We start from the raw sequence: 21,022 nt of genomic DNA on the forward strand, positions 1-21,022 counted from the left end.
TTGTCATTCCTCTTGTTTTATCACTCTCTTTTTGATGTGTGTGGGAATATTAACTCTCGTAAAGTAAAATTTATAAAAAAAAAATTAATTCAATTTAACTCTGAAAGAATAGTCAAACTACCTCTAATAAAGTGCAACTCGACAAGTAAAAATGAACAAAGAAAATATTACTCAATAACTTTGTCAGTCAAAATGGAGGAAGAGCAAAGCTCTAGATTCTATGTATTAGTTAAGGTATTGTAAAATTTTCCTAAGATTATATTACTCGATCCAATTGTAATTTTGATTGTAAAAAAGACAGAGGAAGAAAAAAAATTATTTCTGTTAAAATCTTATAACTTTCACTCACCTTAAAAAAATTGAGAATATTAGATAACTTGGTGAAGGATGGGGGATTTCGCTTCTCTCTCATTCAAAACCTCGAATGACTTTCATCTCACACTGCTCCTAAGTGATCAAAGAAAAAAGAACTCATTTTCTTTCTTTTTCATGTTGTTGAGCTGGAAATGTTTTCTTCTTTTGCTTTATGCTCAGTATTAAAACCCCACTGCCTTGACTAATCTGAAATCTCACTGAGTAAGACTCTCCCATAAAAGGAAAGTCCGGATTTTAACTCGAATCCTCTGGTGAAGGATGAGGGATCTCATCTGATCCCACCACACCTCTTATGGAGTTGGAACAATAATATCGTCTCTTTATTCTCTTGAATTTCCCTCCGCCAATAAAGTAAAATTTTGTACATCTAAAAGAATGCCTCAAGGGATTATTTTTGAGAGACGAAAAAAAGTATACAAAAACAGAAATGCCTCACAATCCAATCAAAAGATTTAGAATCAAATAAATATTCTCTAAAACTTCAAAATCTTCATATTTAACAAGAACAGCCTTCAGTCTTGGTTACTACAGCTGGTGGATCCCATATCCAGGCCTTCTGCAATAGAGCTCTCAGTTCCGGTAGCATGTTCTAGCTGTTGCAATTCATCACGAGATTGAGGTGCACTGCCAAATGAAATACAAAGTTACTCATTCCAGGAGTATGAAAATTAGAGAGTCAAGTTCCAACATGCCTCAGATCAACCATTTAACCGCGATATTGTGCAACAGAAATGCAGGGGCAAGGGATTTTTCAATTGTGTACATCAGTTCTCTAGTGACAACTTTTCCTTGGGACAAAGAGGCAGCAGCTAAAAAGACACACCAGCTCCAATAAGGGCCAAAATTTTCTAAGGGCAGGCCACTATGTCAAAGAAAAACTACCACTTTACTGACATTTGGGGAAAAAATCATTATATCTCAGAAGCAATAACACGGTAGTTGGGTCAACCGCCCCACCACAGGTCGACTTGTTCAGTAGATATTTATATTCACCCTTTTGAAAACATTAAACTTTGTCGATTGACATTCCTATCGCCCTAGAGGCCTAGACATTGTGGTTCCATCACCATGAGCTCGAGTCCATTTCAATTTAAGGTGTCCGCCTGGAGCTCCAACTGAAAGTTCTACATTATTATCAATTACTATCATTCAGGAGATGCTTGTGGCTTATAGTGTGACGTCTAATTTCACCTAAACTAGTTCAACTGTCTAAGTAGTGACTGATTAAATTTCTAATCCAGTTGGTCAAAGAAGTTGACGAAAGTAAAGCATTGGCTAAACTCGGATGGAAAAAGAAGTGCAGCCCGGTGCATTAAGCATCCTGCATTCACATAGGGTCCGGGGAAGAGCCACACCCCTAAAGGATGTGATGTAGGCAGCCTACCCTTTGGAAAGAGATCCACAGAAAAGAGACAAACTTTTGGGAAGAAATCCAGACAAAAGATTTAGAACTTTTTTTCTTGATGAAGTAGATTCAGTAGAAGGCATCAGGAAGATTCAAGGGTTACAAGAATAGAACATTTAAGCTCACAAAAAAAATTAGTAGCTTATTTCAAAAAATTTAGAACTTTTATCCGCACTGCCCTACTTCTCCAGTGTAATAATTTAGTTCATTTCTTCTAATCAGAATAAACTGACATCTTCATTTTTCATGAAATGTAAGTAGAAGAATAAACTGACATCCTTTGTCTTTTGGCAGTGTGATTACACCTGACATTCCAGAAACAGTTACAAGTTATATTGTTGACCTTTTACAGATAGTATTATTTTTATTTCTTTTTTGAAAATACTGGTGGGGCTAGCTTGCGTGCACCTAAGCCAATACACCAGGCAGCCTGTCCAGCCGACAAAGAACATATTACCAAGGCAATCCACATCACTAAGGCTGGAGCAGATGAGCTTCACACCTAGTGTGTAAGCTGACATTCAACTCAGGGATCTCCAGGCGGTTGTTTCTATCTGTAAAGGTTGACGACCATTACAGATAGTATCACTTAGACTTGTAACAATCACAAGAAAATCTAAGTATGCATTTTTATTCAATTTTGAGGAGACCTTTGAAAGATAAATCTGGAGGACATCTTTCTTCCGTGAAAACCTCATAAATACACAAACCTGGTTAATCCCAGATATTCATAAATTCAGTAATCGATCACACTGGTGCTTTTTCCCTTTCCAGAGAAACATGGGAAAACAATGAAGAACATAACCTAGTAACAAAAAACTTACTTTAGTTTTGACAACAGGTTTGTGGCTTCATCAACAGCAACACTAGCAGCATAAAGCCCCAACTTCTTCACCTATGACAATATCATCAAACAATCATTTATACAAAAGTTAGGACACTTGAAGAGCATGATGCATCACATTTTTCAAGCACATGTCTGTGACCAAAAAGTAGTTTCTTACATTTACAGTTTCATATCAGGGATCAGCAAAATAGTAAGCAGAAAAAGATACCCATCACTTACTTTTAGTCATCAAGTGCCAAATGTTAATCAAGAAACCAGAAAGAACTAACTGATCAAGTCTGATTTCACATTGAAAAAGAGCAGCTTGTCAAATATCACAATCGTTAATACCTACTTCGACTACCATAAATACAGGGCAAAGAATGATGGATGGACAATATCTTGAGTTTGAATCATAGACGCAAAATGTCAAATATGTTTTTTAAGCCAGGTCAAACTCACAGAACACACAAATATCCTGTGGATGAAGATTGAACCAACCAAAAAAGGGAGAACAAGGGGCTAAACATAGAAAACATGGTTCCAGAATGCCAGTGATAACTACAATGCTTAAGCTTTACACTACGCACAATATTAAGTGTCTGTCATTTGACCATAAAAAACTCCAGGATAGCAAAAGATTCTCAGATCAGACAACATTTCCTAATGAGCGCTGCAACACCTGCTATTAATTAATTGAAGAGATGAATGATCCTTCTTACACTTCCTCATAGCAATTGTCTTCTAATTTCCTCAGCAAAGGAATGTACTGTCCAGTTATTTGGCAAAGCTATGATATTGATGTATGGGAAATGTATTAGATAAATCTACTGAAAAGAAAAAGTAAAGGATAGATTATAGAATGTAGAATTGGAATGATGGAGATGCATTAGCATTTCGTTTATATGTTTCAGAAAAGCTTCAGGATAATATCCCCATAGCATCACTGATATTTTGCTTGGGGTCCTACTCTACTAATACTCAGTCAAAATCTTTTTAAGCAGATAGAAGTATCTTCCTATGATTTACTAACGCATAGTGACAGAAAGAGACTGTTGAATTCAGAATGCAAAATAGCATTTGTGCTGTAATATGCATTAATGAATGTACCTCCAATATATCTTCCTTAGATCGGTGGCTTTTGGGTAGCATGCGAAACTCCTCCGTCAAGCGAATACACTCTTGAACATTTTCCGGGGATACAAAGTCAACAGCAACCTTGATACATGACTGCCAAAGTACAATAGCGGTGGATGGATGACAAATCAATACCAAGTGCAGTACATTAAGATGTGAACACAGATAGAAGCAGCAATAAATATTTCATCAATCGAAGTACCAGGAAAATGAGTACTGCAGATACTACATCTCATGTAGCATTAATATTTCTATAAGTGACTTCAAATAGTATTAATTCCAGAACCCGTTGGAGAAAGAAAGAAATTGCAAGGACCTGAGAAGAGCTACACAGTATAAATCCACTTTCAGGAAAATGTTCTAGCCAGAGTCAGATTCAGCTTAGATCAAATTCCAAAAGAAGAGAGCTCAGAGTTTGCTTCAGTCACAAGGCTTCTTAAATTATCAAAGCTCAGATAAAGCATAGTAGACATTTGGCTCGAAGACATGAATCAAATTAAAAATTCTATTACTAGAGCAATGTTGTACTATTTTTAATACTGTCTTATAACATCATCGTCCACTGTCAAACTATAACAGGTTTTAATTTTCTGAAACATGTTCCTTTTTGCATAAATTTGAAGAATATAGTGCTTTTACCCCCAATAAGTTTGAGGTAAAACACCGTGAAATTCAACTGGATAACATAACAAACACACAGGAAATTCAGGTACAACCATACTAAAGATGAAATACAAAACCTCTGATACTTCAAAGTATGCATAGTTAGACTGGGAGTTTCACCTGTCTATTTCTCACTTGATGAGGACATCCTGCAGGAATAAAAACAGCTTCACCAAGGTACTGCTCAAACGTCCATGGCTCAACGTCTGTAGATCACATGAGGGAGAAAGGGTGGGATTAGATACCCTTGCAAAGTCATTACCTACTGTTTTTCAGAATCAACTAAGGAAAAGAGGATTCTTACTGAACTCCTCCTTCAGCTGTTTTTTATGCTTCTCCTCCAAAAAAAATGTCTGATCATGGATAGGGTGAATAACCTAAGAGTGAAAGCAAGGAGTAAATTCAACGATTCAGCACTTTGTACTATCATCAAACTTGAAGTGCAAGAATACTTACTGAAGCCACAGGAGCATTGTTAAAATGGCGAAATTCTCTCCAATGCCTCTGCAAGTATTCTATTAACTTGGGTACATCTTGTCTGCGAAAGATGTCCCATACTGCACCCCCACATTCAATTTCTGCACAATCTTGCTTGATTTCGAGAGCTACATTCGCTTCTGCTAGTGCCAAGGCATTGGTACTTGGGTTTATCTCATTGGGTAGAGAAATTCTGCCAGATATATCATTGTAATCCCTTTCGGAAATTATATTTTCTCCGTTATCAATATCTTTCCCCTTGTCCATGGTTTCTGGCAAGCAACTTTCGTTATCATCAGTGCTTTCCTGAGAATAAAAGTCTTTAGTTTCAGTTTCGTCAGATCTTTGATGAGAATCTGGAGCCTCAGCTATGCCTGGACAACGTTCCTTTGAATCTTCAACCTCTTGTTGCTTCCTTAGTTTCTCAATGATTTCATGTTGCTTGTGATCAACTTTTGCTTTGGTTGTATGAGTCAATATGTTGACCTGAAGAACACACACAAAACCTAGTTGTTTTATTGTTGTAACATGTTAATTGCAAATCACACAGAGGCCATGATAGACTTCTTGAGCTCATTACACAACCTGTACCGAGGCTTTTCCTATGTTAATATTTTGCAGCAGTTTGCTGCTTTTTAGTAACAATAATTTTACAAATCCAAAAAAGAAAAAGAACATACATAAAACTTGAATTGATCAAAAGGTTGATTAGATAAAGTAGCATTGAGAGGAAAACAGTGATGTGTTATTACGAGCTGACGTGCTCCTTCGAATTCCTCAATTCTTTCCTTGGAATTCTGCCCTTACCAACTCCTCAAAATTTTCTTTCTCAAAGAAAAATCCTGCCCTAACCAGCAAGCATATTACTTCTCAAAAAATAAAAATTAATCTAGATTTTCGGTCTTCCCGTTCTGAGGATTGAAAAATCATAAAAAATTTAAGATTTTTATTAATTAATTGAACAATAAGATTTGCTTCCATAAGGCAACTACTGTTCATTTAGGTACGGTATTTCATATTGTTTATCAGTAACATTTAAGACATAATAAAGTACTGTGATTTATACCAAAACAATAAAAAGTACAACTCCAACCTTACACTTGCCTATTGAAGCACAGGCAGTTTCTGATCTCAAGGGGAAATTTGTACTAGAATATCAGTATAGAATTTGGGAAAGGGATGCAAGCCCCATGAAAAGCAAAATAAAATCAGCCAAACAGGAACTTGGAATAAGATTAATCAAACAGTTGTTGGAATGAGCATACCGCATCAGAGATATCACAATGCAACTTAGTGACAGAATCACCTCTCCCAAGCTCTTCTTGATATCCATAAGCAATATACGTTTTAGGTCCCAAGTCTGGCTTCAAGGCAGTATCGGGGAGCTTAGTGGCCAAATTTAGAAGACCTTGTCTAGGATGAGTGTATTCGCTAAACGGAAGCATAGCAAAAAAGTCAGCTCCATGCCTCGGCAAACATTCTTCAAAAGTATTAGCCGGAGGCCAATCCTTCAGTTTTAAAATTTCTGGCCACCCATTGTGATGCCTGCGACCCTCCAAGTAGCCCTTGAAGAACTGATGAATATTTATCTGAACCTGCATCATAAAATAATAATAATAATAATAATAATAATAACAGTAATAATAATAATAATAATAATAATAATAATAATAATAGTAATTAAAATAATAACAGCACAGCAATAACACCAGGATTCATAGTAAGCTAAACCAGCAAATCATGATATCCTAGTAAGGTGCAAATAACAAAGACAAACCAATATAGCAAATTAGCAGTTTAGCACCAACCTACCAGGAAAGGTAATTGCCAATTCTAGACTTCTTTTTTTATATTTTTTTGGATAATTTTCCAATTCTAATCAGGTAATGGAAAATTGCAGTTTTGTCAGCTAGGGTAAAAGACACAAGAGACCAGCTAGGAGATGTTGGAGTAAAATCACGCAAGAGATAATTTCCCAGATTCAAATTCATTTTAGATGAAAAAAAGGTTCAACTGCGGAGTTCAGATTAAAAAGTAGCCATCGTGAACAATGCAATGAAATTTGACGAGAATAAAAATTAGAGAAAATAAATAAGCAACTCATGTTATACATATATAGTAGCTTTAGGACCAAAATTGAGGAAGCATATGATAACTTGAGAACTGATATGCTGTGATTCTGTCTCTTTTTTCCACAAGGGATAATTTACACAAATAAAATGCATACCTGACACCAATCCAAGCAATCAATGGACATGACAGAGAAATGCTCCTCTTTTAGCTTTTTACTTGCTTTTCTGAAGGCCCTCCACATTACCATTGGCTCCCAGCTAAGACCAGAGGCATTAGCTTGTGCATTTCTAACTATTACAGGTTCACCAGCCCTCCAATGCATTTGAAAATGCTCAAACTCGTTACCATCAATGTGAACAGCATTAGGACAGTACAGAAAATTATCGTGGCTGTTGTTCCTAAAAGATGCCTGTCTTACTTGACAGTGGTTATCACCGTTTTGGACAGAAGAGGTAGCAAGACAAAATGAACACCCATGCGACAAATCTATATCTGGAAGGTGGTAGTTGCATGTTAAGGCCTCAGCACTTTGAATTAGTTGGTCTACCCAATTTGCTTTGAAGATACGCCTTAGAGCCATTAAAGAAGAGCCACAACCACCACACTCTTTAGGAGGACAAGGTATACTGCCATCAGATTTGGCTCTCCACTCAGCAACATCAAAGGACATGTGAGTTGGACAATCATTAGCAAGGAGGGTCTCAGGACTTTTCCAGCCATCTGGCGCATCGTTTCCCTTCAATGCTGTGATACGACTAGCTTCCACCGACTTGCTGAGAGGAGCACCATCTCTGAGTTCCCGACAACAATTGACACAGATATCGTATGAGCAATCAGGATTTGGGCAGCTTCTATGGAAATTGACAATGGATGTGTTGCAATTATCACTGCCAAATAAGGAACCATGCATCATTACAGCTATTGTGTCATGACAAAACTGAGCTCTGGAAATAGTAAACATTCTGTGTAAGCTTACATCCTTTCTTCCAGAATAAACAAATAAAAACAAAGAATATGGTCAACAGAAACTACATTTCAAACTAATAAAAGAACTTCTGGAAACTTTGAGCTACTGCAGTCCACAGACACACTACTTTCTTTATGTAATAACCATAGAAAATTAGTGTTCATAAATCAAAAGGTCAAAGAAATTGTTGGGTATCAAAGTAAAAGGTAAAATTATCAGGAGGAATGAACAATGCAGCTTCAAGAAACAGATCATGTAAGCAAAGGCTGCTGGGTTAAAGAACAGATTAGAAACAAAATTGACTTTAACAGAAAGATATTTGAATAATCAATCCCACTGTTTACTCCATGAAGAAACAACTTACATCTTATGCCTCTATGGATGAATAATAACTCATAAAACATTATACATGGTGTATGAGCATAGATAGCACAACAAAAAATCATTATTTTGGGGATCATACCAATACACTCTATCATCATCATCAACGACTGATATGGTGACGTCTTCTTCTGTCAGCTGAACACCTGAAAACAAAAGAGACCAGAAACAGCACTGAACATTCTGAGCCACCAACAACAAGCTAAGTTGAAATTATCCGAATGAATTAAAATAGTACCGCGAATGTTTGCTTCAACCTCTAGCTCAAACCTTTGCTCCTTTTGAATATGCCTGAGGAGGGGCAGAATGTTGAATAGCAAATAAAGTGAACCCTCCAATCTCATATTTTCATCAGTTTCTTTGCAGCAGTCCTGCAACCCTAACAGACCTAGTTATTTTCATACCAACTTGTTGTGTTGCATGAATGACAATTATTTGATTTATCAAAAGAAAAACTAGCCAAGTTATTTAGTAATATCAGCACCTGAACTATAAATACATGATCACACAAGAGGTAAATTTAACTTGTTTACAGACCTTAAAGAAGACATCTTTTTGAAGGCAAGCTCCACAATTGCAATTACCATAACAGAAAGGACATGTGTCCTCTACTTCGTCGTTTGTTCTATCTGGATACCTATTCATTATCTCAACATTTTAGAAAACATTATTAACAACCTCAATTTGAATTAACATAGTTATAACTGTTATAATACTAATGAGCATCTACCATTCACCTATAGGAAGAAAAAACACTGCAGACCAACAAATACAGAATCCTTTCTCTTTTGGTTTGTGAACAAATGAGATAAATTTCATTACCACTTTGCAATGCAGTCGTTGCAATAGCGTTTCCTTCTGCATTTTGAACAGGTAACAACAGAAGCTTTATAATTTCTGCACTGATGACACCAAAAGTTCTGCTGATCCTTCCAAGTAATAGCGTCCTACATATAGATACCTCATTAGGACACAGTTACAAATTTAAGCCCGCATGCTATGTCTGCCACAATATCCCAAACTTGCCTACTACATCAATGCAAATAATTTTAGTAGCACTTGAATCCTCTTTCAAGGAGCACACTCATTTTATGCTTCATGAGTACAGGAGAAGCTTTCTTGTTCAAGCTCAAATTCAAATTATTATAATGACCATCCGTGGCAAATGAATCTATATACTAGTGCTATAACTCGAGCTTTATTAACTCCATGAATAGTGTCAAATATCACTTATTTGAGAAATCGAGCATGAACAAAAGTTGGATTGAGAATTATACGCCAGATATCAGTATGAGGACTCAAATGAGTATGCAAAAAAAAAAACAAGATTCCCCACTTCCCCAAGGAAGTTGGCCTCTTTGTTTTGATATGTCCAGCAGTAACCATTGACTGCTTCACTATGTTAGCATGGAGCCATGGACCATTGATAATAAGAACTGTTTCCTCTAAAATCTCGTCTCACATGAATCTAACTACCAACAAAAGATTGATTGAAAGATGAGCAGGTTTCATAAATGGCAGGAGGCAATTTGTAGTATACAGTTAGCGATGGTAACCCAAAAACTTTCTAAGTCTCTAATTGCAATGAGAATCAAAAAATTCTGATCAAATATAACTTCAATTTGCAGCTCTTAAGTTTTATTTATATTTGACTTTTTAGCTTCAGGTTTTTACAAATAAAATTCCATACAAATCATAACAAGAAGACAGATAGGTTTGGGAAGAAGAGATCCTGACCAATACTCCTTGCACTGTCAGTCCACTTGTTTCTGCATTTGCACTAAGTTCCTGCTCTCCCATGCATTCAGAGACGATAGAAATTTTCTTCTTATCATTTAAACCCTTCGGCCTCCCTCTGCGCTTAACCATCTTACTAACAGCATTCTGACAACTAACTTGACAAGGAAACCCCATATTGAAAGCGACTGCCTTTTTCTTGTTCTTTGAACCTTTTGGTCTCCCGCTGCTAACTTTCCTCTTACTGACCCGACCTCCCAAAGCATCCAATAAAACAGATTCATCTAATATTCCCCCATTTTCAGTGGCAAAAGGAAGCATGCCACAGTGTTTCACTTTCTGCTCAGCTTGACTACCTCCTCCGTCATCATGCACTATAATTGCTCCGGCAGTTTTATTATTTTCTTCACTCATAATTTTTGATTTCTTATTTTTTGAGCCTTTAGGTCGTCCACGTCCATTCTTTCGCTTTATGCTCAAATTTACCCCATTAGTAACAGTAACAATTACACCTGTCATTCTTTTGTTTTTCAAGCCCTTTGGCCTCCCTCGCCTTACTGCAGCTTGTTTCTTATTCTCTGAACTTTTCACCCTTCCTCGGCATCTCTTCTTCTTAACCATCTTTCTGGTGCCATCTTCAGCAGCATCAACAAATGCATGCTGATTCTCGCCAGATTCAACAATCTTATTCTCATTACGCAAGCCTTGGGGCATGCTGCAGCTATCCATCTTAGTAATAGTAACTTCACTCAGTATCCCCACCATGTGATCAGTTGTCAGGCTCACCATTTTATTCTCATATTCCTTACTGCTATTCATCGCTCCAACTCCATGACCAGAATAAACATCACTGGAGCTGCTTATAATAGTTTTCTTTTTATTCTTTGAACCCTTTGGCCGGCCAAGGACACCCTTCCTCTTGACTACTCTAACTGCAGAAACCAAAGCAACTTCATTCAGGTCTCCCTTATTTTCTTCAGATAAAAGCATTCCATTTTCAGCCACATTTAACCTCATAGTACCCACATCTTGTTCTCTATTATTGAGATTAGCATCTGCGAAATTACCGCCAGTAGTTCTCTTCTTACTTTTAGAGGCCTTGGGCAGGCCACGCCTCTCCTTCTTGAATATCCTCTCTCCATTACTGGTAGCTATTCCATTGCCCCCACCTTCTCCAGCTACAAATTTTCTCTTTCCATCATCTTCCTTCCTGACTGCATCCATGTCTCCATCATTAGTATTAGTACCACTCGAATGGCCTGGTATAACTTTGCTCTTGGTCCTTGAACCTCTGGATCTGCCACACCTGTCCTTCTTCTTGACTATCATCCCTTGTTCCTCATTCAGAATTACTCCATTTTGACCAGCCATTGTGATTCTTTTCTCATTCTCGCCTTGGCACATAACATCTACTTCATGTCCACTAGTAGCATTACTCATATAGCCTAATGTGATTTTCTTCTTAGTCTTTGAACCCCTGGGCCGACCTCGCTTGACTATATGTTTTTTGTAACCCACAACAAAATCGTCCAGTTTCCCAGCATTTTCTGCAGGCATAAAAATCTTCCCTTTATTGCTATCAATATCCTTGCTTCCACCTCCATTGCAACTAGGAACAGTCAGACGACCTACCAAGACTTTCTTCTTGTTCCTGGAGCCCTTGGGCCGACCAATTTTCTTCTTGACAATCTCATTGTGTCCAGAAACTTGATTTGCGCTTATTCCAAAATCACCAGTTGTACAGATTTCCTTCTCAACAACATCTGTATTTCTCTTTCCAACACTAGTATCATCTATTAGTAACACTACCCCCATTTCATTACCAGTCACAGTTTTCTTCTCACTCTTTGAACCCTTTGGCCTTCCTCGACCTCGCTTCTTGATACTCCCTTCTTCTCCACAATCCTTCCTCCTTTCCTCACCTTCCTTCTTGGTTCTCCTTACCTGATGCTCCCTGTTTTGTTCCATATTTTTCTTTTCGCTCTTAGAACCTTTGTGCCTTTGTCCAACATTCTTCTTCTTCTTCATAAGCATCACATCACTGTCATTGCCTATGCCAGCTGCACTTGGTGATTCCCCATTTTCTCCAGCCTTTCTCTTCTTATTCTTGGAGCCCTTCGGCCTGCCTAGTCGCTTATTCTTCTTCTTCATAAGAACCCCTTCTCCATCCATCATGCTAACTGTACCTGAAATTCCCACATTTTCTTCACCACTTCTTCTGTTATTCTTGTAACCCTTCGGCCTGCCTAGTCGCATCTTCTTCTTCATAAGAAACCCTTCTCTACTGCCATCCATCACACTAACTGTACCTGAAATTCCCCCATCTTCTTCACCACTTCTCCTGCTATTCTTGGAACCCTTTGGCCTGTCTAGTCTATTCTTCTTCTTCATAAGAACCCTTTGTCCACTGCCATCCATCACACTAGCTGTACCTGAAGTTCCCACATTTTCTTCCACACTTCTCCTGTTATTCTTAGAACCCTTTGGTCTTCCCCTTTTCTTTGAACTTATCACACTAGCATTAGCTACTACATTTTCCATAAAAGGTACCAAAACTTGCTGACCATAAAAACTCCCCTGCTTCTGATTCAGGTCTTCCATAACCTTGTCATCAACCATCAAAATTGAATCTTGACAGGAAACAGAACAACCCTCCAACCTACTGATGAACAAAACTCAAACTTTGGTCATCATTGGACACCCTTTTCATGTCTTTTCTTGATTTTGTTTCTGTATTTAACATAAACCCTAAAAAAAATCACCTACAGAATTCAACTTCCCAAGAAAAGAGAACCCCACAAAAAAAAATTCAGCCTTTGAAGAAACTAATGAATAAAGGGACCACAAGGGGAATTCATAGAGGAGTAATGCCGCTGTTTCCTTTGGAACAAGACCAAGGACTCACCTCTCCTTTGGACTTCTGTTTGCTTTGTTCTTCTTTCCTTTTTTTCAGCTGCCGAATAGAGTGTTGAAGCATACAATAGCAAAACTGACTGACTAATTGGGGTAGCTGACTTTATCGATTTGTTGTTTCTGGGAAAAGATTACTAGTGAAGCCATTGGACTAAAATTGGGAAGCCTGGATTTGTTGAGTTGTTTTTCTCCAATGTACATGTTCTCATGGATTTTTAAAAACATTGCATCATCAAGTTAATGTGATATGATTTCAATTTGTGTATAAGGTAAGTAATATTTATGATTGGTTTTGACTTTTAATTTCGAGAAATATGACTCCAATTTTGTCGTATTATACGAAATGAGTGAAAAAAAGTAGATTGACGTAAGTGCTACTTATTATATGTTTGACTTCAACTTCGAGAAATATGACTCTAATTTTATCGTATTATGTAAAATGAATGGGAAGAAGTAGATCAATGTAAGTGACAGTTATGATTTGTTTGACTTTGACGTCGAGCAATATGACTTCAATTTTAACGTATTATATGAAATGAGTGGGAAGAAGTGGATCAAATTAATGTGATACGATTTCAATTTCTGTGTAAGGTAAGTAATATTTATGATTGGTCTAACTTTTAATTTCGAGAAATACGACTCCAATTTTGTCGTTTATATGAAATGAGTGGGAAGAAGTGAATCAATATAAATGATAACTATGATTTTGTTTGACTTAACTTCGAGAAATATAACTTCAATTTTGTCGTATTATACGAAATGAGTGAAAAAAAGTAGATTGACATAAGTGCTACTTATTATTTGCTTGACTTCAATTTCGAAGAAATATGACTCTAATTTTATCGTATTATGTGAAATGAATGGGAGGAAGTAGATCAATGTAAGTGACCGTTAGGATTTGTTTGACTTTGACTTCGAGAAATATGACTTCAATTTTAACGTATTATACGAAATGAGTGGGAAGAAGTGGATCAAATTAATGTGATAGGATTTCAATTTGTGTGTAACGTAAGTAATATTTATGATTGGTCTAACTTTTAATTTCGAGAAATATGACTCCAATTTTGTCGTTTATATGAAACGGGTGGGAAGAAGTGAATCGATATAAATGATAATTATGATTCTGTTTGACTTACCTTCAAGAAATATAACTTCAATTTTATCGTATTATACGAAATGAGTGAAAAAGTAGATTGACATAAGTGCTACTTATTATTTGTTTGACTTCAACTTCGAGAAAGATGACTCTAATTTTATCGTATCATGTGAAATGAATGGGAAGAAGTAGATCAATGTAAGTGACAGTTATGATTTGTTTGACTTTGACTTCGAGAAATATGACTTCAATTTTATCGTATTATACTAAATGAGTGGGAAGAAGTGAATCAAATTAATGTGAAACGATTTTAATTTGTGTGTAAGATAAGTAATAATTATGATAATTACGATTTTGTTTGACTTAACTTCGAGAAATATGACTCCAATTTTGTCGTATTATACGAAATGGTGAGAAAAAGTGAATAGATGCAAGTGATAATTATAATTTGTTTGACTTTGACTTCAACTTCAAGAAATATGACTCTAATTTTATTGTATTATACTAAATGAGTGAGAAGAATAGGATCAAATTAATGTCATATGATTTAAATTTGTGTGTAATGTCAAATTAAATTCGTGTATAAGAGTAATATATATGAATATTGTATGTAATTTAATTAATTAATTCTTTAAGTTATTCACTATTTTGATATACTTTTATGAATATTGAATATGATTTTTTTTGAAAATTCATATTAAATATCATAATGTTGAACTCATACTTCTAAATTTTCTAGTAATTTAATATTTACCAAAGTATATACATCCTTACATTTTTCGTCCAAAAAAGTTATCTATTATTTGCTAAGTAAAAATCATTTTGCAGTTGATTGAAAATAACAATACATATTTATTGGTGAAGATTGTAGACTTTGCTTTAATATTTGAAAATTGTAAATATATTCAATTTATGCCCAAAAACTGTAACTTAGTGGTTCCATGGTCTAGTGGTCAGGAGATTGGACTCTGAATCCAGTAACCCGAGTTCAAGTCTCGGTGGAACCTTTCTTTTTATATGTTTTTTTTTGTTTGTTTTGCAAATAATACTGTCCATATTTCTATTTGTTCGGAATAATTTTACTATATCACTCCAAAATTGTTCACTATCTCTTGATTTTCCAAACTTGACAAGTAAAATTGGCCAACTATTTTTAATATACTTGACAAGTAAAAATGTATGGAGGAAGTTATCAAGTTGCTCGTACTTGAAAATTCATGAGTTTTTATTTACTACCATGTGGTGATAATAACCCCAAACTTTTTTTTGAACATAAGCATAGCCAGTTTGTCAACTGAAACTAGATATCAATAACCAATAGCAGGGGGATGCAAGTTGCAATACGGTTCAACCTTAAGCGTCAAGCGAAAGTTCAATAACTAATACGATGCTGTACATTGATAGAACATTTTCTGTATATCTGTTCCGAATGAACGAACTACCACTCATCTATGAAAATTCACCTAAACATGAATCAGATTGGCATAAGCCTGCACCTAATGCTGAAATTGACCCAAACAAGGATGACATTGAACTGCACATATTATCCAAGAGGTCATTATCCAGAATATAAATTAAAAGCAGGAGCTTTAAATCAACTGATAAAACATCCATCTGTCTAATGTAGAAATGGTCTCAAAGTTCCCACACAATCATGATATCGGAGTTGACCGCTCCCCTCCTGCTGGAAACTGAGGCTGCATAGACGGAGACAATAGGTCATACATTGAGAGCAAAACTTCATAAGGTACAACAACTGGTAAATAATACATCCTGTCAAAAAAGAAGTGTAAACTGATATCCTCTTTTTCATTTTATAAGGACGGATAACTTTATTTACAAAGATAGCAGTGAAGGAGAAATATGTAGGTAGAGTATTGACTACATTTCTTACATCTCTGTAATGGATTCTATGAAGAGTTAAAATCATCTTGCATTTTATGCCTAAAAGCTTACAACAATGTGGAATCTACAAGGTCCATCAGAGTCAAAATCATATTATACATCTGTCTTGCATGAGGGATGTAAGATAGACTAGGTGCTTTTTCTCCACTCGTGAAGGTTCACATCTAGCTATCAAGGATAAGGAAGCAAAGGTAGAGTCCTTTAATATTATGTCTGTCATTTTGTGAGACTATCTCCACTATAGAAAGAAAAAAAAGGAAAGAATAACATTTTCAGCACACTTATACAAATAAGCCTTTATCAGTATTATAATAGCATAAGTAGTCAACGTTTCCAAACAGGGTTTTTGCCATACATGCAAACATAATTAATAAAACCAAACAAAATAGTTGGCATAGCGCGCTTAAGCCCTGAAGCGAGACTCAATACGTGTTGAGCGTTTCACCTTCAGTGTCATCATCAAGATTCTAAGGCATACTTTTCCTCGTCAATGAACCTCTAATGACACTAAACAATTGATATTTCACTTTATCGTTTTTTTTTTTCAATTTCTTTGTTTTTTGATTTGTTATTCGTACTTATAATTATTAGTCTTGAACTAAGCATATATATAATTATATTTTTTTCTCTCTTTGCAGCATTTTGCATTAAAGCCCATGCTCTATTTGCACTTTGCGCTAAAGCGCCAATGGACCTTAGAACTTTTTTGCGCTTTTTGCTTTTGATAACATTGAGCATAGATAGGAGTCTATCTTCAGCAGGCATCGTAATAGATCTCCACTAAAAGAAGACAAAGAACACCCTAAATTAAAACACACTACTTTGCATCCACATTAATTTAAGCCTTCTAAAACAACAAATAGTCGACATACTCTTCTATTCTAGGAATACGAAGCTATGGGGGCGACCCACACAGTTAGTTCCCTTCATTTGTGGAGGAGAGACTCATTCCTCTCTTCCACACCGCGAGTGTGGTTCCAAGTTTGTTGCATCATATTTGCAATGATCTCAGAACTCTGATTGCAGCTTCTCCTCTTCTACTCTCGAGATATCTTGAAGTCCTAGAAAAGAATCCATGGCTACACTCAATTTGTTTTGAGTTAGCTAGTTAAGGTGAAAGGAATTTAGGAAATGAATAGTAGGGAACGTCCTTGATAGGAATTCTGAGTAACTTTTTGGGTGAAGCTTATTTCCTGTAGGAGCCCCTTGGACCTTAGCCTCTTAAGGGTAAAAGTGGTGGCCTGGTTGTCCCCACCCTCCCTTATCATGAGTGTATGTGGGAGCAGTTTGTGTTAGCGTTTTGGTGCTTGCCTTATAGTTCTCAGTCCTCTTAGGCCAAGATGCCTTTTAAAAAGATTTTCTCCCAAATCAAAACAAGACCGACTATACTAATTTTTCCAATCAAGTGCGGATGGGATTCCCCAATAGATTCTACATATTCGGCATTTGCATTCTACGGTAAAAAGCTAGGTTTCACAAACACGTACAGTTTATACTATGTAGTATCGCTATGTTCGTCATTTGAAACAACTCCAATTTCTTCTTTACAAACAGTCCAGGTAATACACCAGGGACCTGAGGGACCTGTTATCCAGATCTTCCTAAATTGCATCCTTAATATACTTAGTCTTCATTTGGTACCCTTAACAGTTAACATATATTCCACTCATTTCTTCAATATTTTCTCTCTCATGAATTCTTACCACTATTACTAGGAGATCAAAACATTATGCAGAAAACAGTCTTTCGACCCTAAAAGCTTAGAACAGACACATTTGATGCAGGGATCGGGGAAAACATCGCAACAGATTGACTATTTAATACCAGAACTACTAAATTTTTTATTTATCCATGTCTCCTCTTGTAGCAAATTACTTAAGCAGAAGTGCACATAAATTAGACCATTCTTTTACAGTAAGTTCTGCAAAAGATCCTTCCCAAGCTCATCATTTGTCTTGCCTAACAATGTCCAAAATTTCAGATATTGCTACTAGAGGACTCCAATTACAAGGAAGCAACTATGTAGATGCCAAACCTACGTGCACAAAGTTTTGCACTTGTCATCCCTGACTAGCTTTTAATGTTGGGTGGAAGGACATTGCTAACAAGATAGGCAGATTCATAAATGCCTCTCTACCATCGACATTCAATTCAAGATTGACAAACAAAGACATTCCCTATTCAGAGGCTATCAGGAACAGTAAGTGGGGAAATAGGAAATTTATTAGCACCTCCAAACGAGAAGGAACTGGTCAGTTGAAGGAAAGAGCCATTCACATTCACAAACTAGAAGCAAATGTGTTCTCTCTCATCTGTAATGAGGTTAGAATATGAACATCTTCAATTGAAAAAGGACAGTTTTACTGCATCCAAGAAAAAAACTTTTGTCCTTTTCTCATGAAATTGTTGTAGCAAAAATTACCAATGGTTTATGAAAAATGTAACTTCTTTGTTAGTTAAAAGTTCTTTTTGGATATTTGGAAATGATTGTTTATAGGCTACTTCCTTTCCTAGCAAGATTGTTGTGCAATCTTTTTTTGTAGACTTGAGGCAAGGTTCCATGTCCCCCTCTTGTCATTATACATATTTTTGCTATTTAATTAACATGGTCGGGGTTCAAGCAAAACCCCCCACACCTCAGACCCACAACCTAAGGTGATGGCTTAAACTAAAAAAAAAAAAAGCACTTCACTTCCTATATCTCTACATCTTTGGACTGCTCAAAGAGAACATCTGTAAAGGCATACCAAAGCAAGCACAAGCTTTAAAGTTCTAAAAAGGGAAAAAAAAAATAGCATCGCTTTCCATGCAGAGTTCTCTGCTAGCATGATAAAATTTAAGCATAGCTTGCAGTATCAAATGACATAGTCAATCAATTAAAGCAGGATGTAAGGGCAACGAGGATCAAGTTAGAAATCCTCAAGCTACCTAAACCAACCCAGAGATGACTTAATTTATATTTGCTTGGCATGAACAACACAAACTATTACGAATAAATCATTGATTAGCATGCATAGTCTAACTAGAAACACTAAAAATAATTACCGCTGAAACATAGGATGAGCTTTGTGCAAGAAACTTGACAAACTCTTGTTTCTTTATTTCAAAGTTGAACTTTGCATGGTCCAGTAATGTTTGTTCTCTCTGTAAATCATCCACAAATCTTGCCCTTTTCCACTTCAGCTCCTTCATCCGGTTCTCAGTCTCATAATAGTTTTCAGGTACATTCGGCGGCCTTCCAGAACTCTTTGGAAATTTGATCTTGACTTCCCTTAAATGTACACGAGAAAGAAAGAATCCAAATGATTCAGTGATGCAATACAAACAAACAACATATCCAGTGAAATCCCACAAGTGGGGTCTGGGCAGCCTTACCCCTACCTTGGGAAGGTAGAGAGGATAATGATTCAGTGAAGCAATCAACAAGAAAAATAAATTGTGCTGCAAATTCAAATACATCTAATATATAAACATACAAACTCAAATACATATGATATATGAACATAGGAGTAGGATTAAAAACAACTCCTAGGAGACATGAGATTAAGATATCAATAATTGACAAACATCATTCAGGTAAATCTAAAATGTGTTAAGACTCTGAACGTGATAAATCCTGAAAACTCCTCCACCAGAATATAATATTATAGATAATCTTTCCTGATTAACTTCTAAAATGTGTTATAGACACCCCCCCCCCCCCACACACACACCTTTTTTAAAAGAATAATGATTCATTAAAGATGCCAATGGTCTGTTAATCATTTTGAAATGAATATAGAAAGAGAAGAACATGATTTCATACACCATTCTATGCAGATTGAAAGAGGAAGTTAGTGAAAGGTCGAACTACTAAACTCCACAAAGGTCAAGCAACATGGTCACAAAATAACATCAGATTTCCAATTAAGGCGCAAAGTTAGAGATCAAGTATATTACTTGATACTCAAAAAGGAACAAGTTGATAGGCAATCAATTCTTTAGGGTATCTTCACAAACAAGTTGAACTATGAAAGAAAGAAAAATTTATGAATAAAATAATGACACTATTTAAGACAAGCCTCTTTACCTCTCGCCTAGGGAAGATATACCACAACTCTTTATGATCCCACCATCCAACGATATGGCTCCATCAGCTATAAGAGGTAGTGCCTGCAGCATGTCAGCCCTTGTTTTGTATACTTGCAAATGTGAGAAGAGTCTATAGAAGAGGGTCTCTCTCAGGCCATGACCAGTGCTTGTAACACAATATAAGTTCGCAGTGTCAATATTGATCATATTGACAGCAAAACCAAGAAAACCAGGAGGAGTTTCCTCATTGAGGTATCTTGGCTTCTTTATGTCAAGCCTCCTCTGAGGGTCATCAGCAATAAATTTACCAGCGTATGGTCTAAAACGATAATTCAGAAAGGAAAAAGAAAAGAGAGTAAGGAAGTGCTAAAGAATATGAGTAGCATTTGCAAGAAGAGATCATCATAATATCAAACCTTAAGTTCTCAAGACAGATTACGAGATATCGGTCATCCAAAGGTCTCCCAATTGAAGCTCCAAGTCCATGAAGACCAGAACTTTTATTTATAAGACCTTCCTTATCATATGTTTCCAGTGCTTTAAGTCCATCACGCGTCTTGCAAACAACTCCTAACATGGTTTCGAGCCCAAGATAATCCGAGAGAGTTCTGAATTTCAAGATTATGATACAAATGTCAGTCATAATACTGTGAACTTCCATTATCTGCCTACTTCTTTGGTAAAGATGTGGCACCTGGGCCTAACTCAACCCCAAAATATAGCTTATGAGGGAGGGATTGCCCAAGTTCATATATGCAAACTACACGTCCATAGTGGGACTTTAACCCACTCTAACATTCTTTAAACGTCATGCTTCTTTCATCTTCTATTCTCAAAATGCATAGAACTATTCAGATTCTAACTCCTACGTCACGGCAAGACCTAATTTAAGCAAAGAGATGCTCATTATCATACACAAAAGTGTCTCACATGCTAAGGGGTTATTCCCAGGTCAATTTTACAAAGTGAAGGTTCAAAAGTTTTAATAACAAAAAG

The 21,022-nt window shown here is 36.3% G+C and overlaps 2 protein-coding genes and 1 non-coding gene across 6 annotated transcripts in view; 1 reads left to right on the top strand and 2 right to left on the bottom strand.

Annotated features, from left to right (window-relative positions):
- Positions 1–713: 713 nt before the first annotated feature.
- On the bottom strand, positions 714–13,175 carry LOC125814046 (uncharacterized). 3 transcript variants are annotated; one of them, XM_049493511.1, is made up of 14 exons: positions 12,947–13,175; positions 10,042–12,816; positions 9,127–9,251; positions 8,842–8,941; positions 8,543–8,675; positions 8,387–8,450; positions 7,111–7,843; positions 6,149–6,478; positions 4,863–5,369; positions 4,711–4,783; positions 4,527–4,612; positions 3,717–3,836; positions 2,605–2,675; positions 774–999 (listed from the first exon to the last, which is right to left on the bottom strand). In XM_049493511.1, exons 2-14 carry the CDS (start codon positions 12,658–12,660, stop codon positions 888–890), a joined length of 5,073 nt encoding a protein of 1,690 aa, XP_049349468.1. In that variant the 5' UTR covers positions 12,661–12,816; positions 12,947–13,175; the 3' UTR covers positions 774–887. The 3 variants fall into 3 exon arrangements, with proteins under 3 accessions (XP_049349467.1, XP_049349468.1, XP_049349469.1); XM_049493512.1 differs by having other exon boundaries at positions 10,042–12,350; positions 12,474–13,175; XM_049493510.1 differs by having other exon boundaries at positions 714–999; positions 10,042–13,175.
- A 1,810-nt stretch (positions 13,176–14,985) lies between these two features.
- On the top strand, positions 14,986–15,057 carry TRNAQ-CUG (transfer RNA glutamine (anticodon CUG)). Its single transcript has one exon. It is a non-coding gene; the product is annotated as a tRNA-Gln (tRNA).
- A 339-nt stretch (positions 15,058–15,396) lies between these two features.
- LOC125813736 (protein DEFECTIVE IN MERISTEM SILENCING 3-like) overlaps positions 15,397–21,022 on the bottom strand; it is a 47,768-nt gene continuing 42,142 nt past the window's right edge. For both annotated transcript variants that reach the window (XM_049493198.1, XM_049493197.1), the window contains 4 exons: positions 20,443–20,634; positions 20,025–20,345; positions 19,001–19,226; positions 15,397–15,747 (listed from right to left, as the gene is read on the bottom strand). In XM_049493198.1, the coding sequence (XP_049349155.1) occupies positions 15,703–15,747; positions 19,001–19,226; positions 20,025–20,345; positions 20,443–20,634 (784 nt within the window). In that variant the 3' untranslated portion in view covers positions 15,397–15,702. The remainder of the gene's footprint in view (positions 15,748–19,000; positions 19,227–20,024; positions 20,346–20,442; positions 20,635–21,022) is intronic.

The sequence above is a fragment of the Solanum verrucosum genome, unplaced genomic scaffold (genome assembly GCF_900185275.1).
Source record: "Solanum verrucosum unplaced genomic scaffold, falcon-dt-bn FXZP01000205.1, whole genome shotgun sequence".
NCBI classification, from domain to species: Eukaryota; Viridiplantae; Streptophyta; class Magnoliopsida; order Solanales; family Solanaceae; genus Solanum; species Solanum verrucosum.

What these genes read in the sequence shown, in the direction of transcription:
- LOC125814046 (XM_049493510.1), bottom strand. Translation starts at nt 12,660, where the DNA reads ATGGTTGATGACAAGGTTATGGAAGACCTGAATCAGAAGCAGGGGAGT. An exon ending in ATTGTGATATCTCTGATGCG is followed by an intron (nt 5,370 to 6,148) that starts GTATGCTCATTC and finishes TGTGTTCTTCAG; the next exon opens with GTCAACATATTGACTCATAC. An exon ending in ATCAAGTGAGAAATAGACAG is followed by an intron (nt 3,837 to 4,526) that starts GTGAAACTCCCA and finishes GTACTTTGGCAG; the next exon opens with TCATGTATCAAGGTTGCTGT.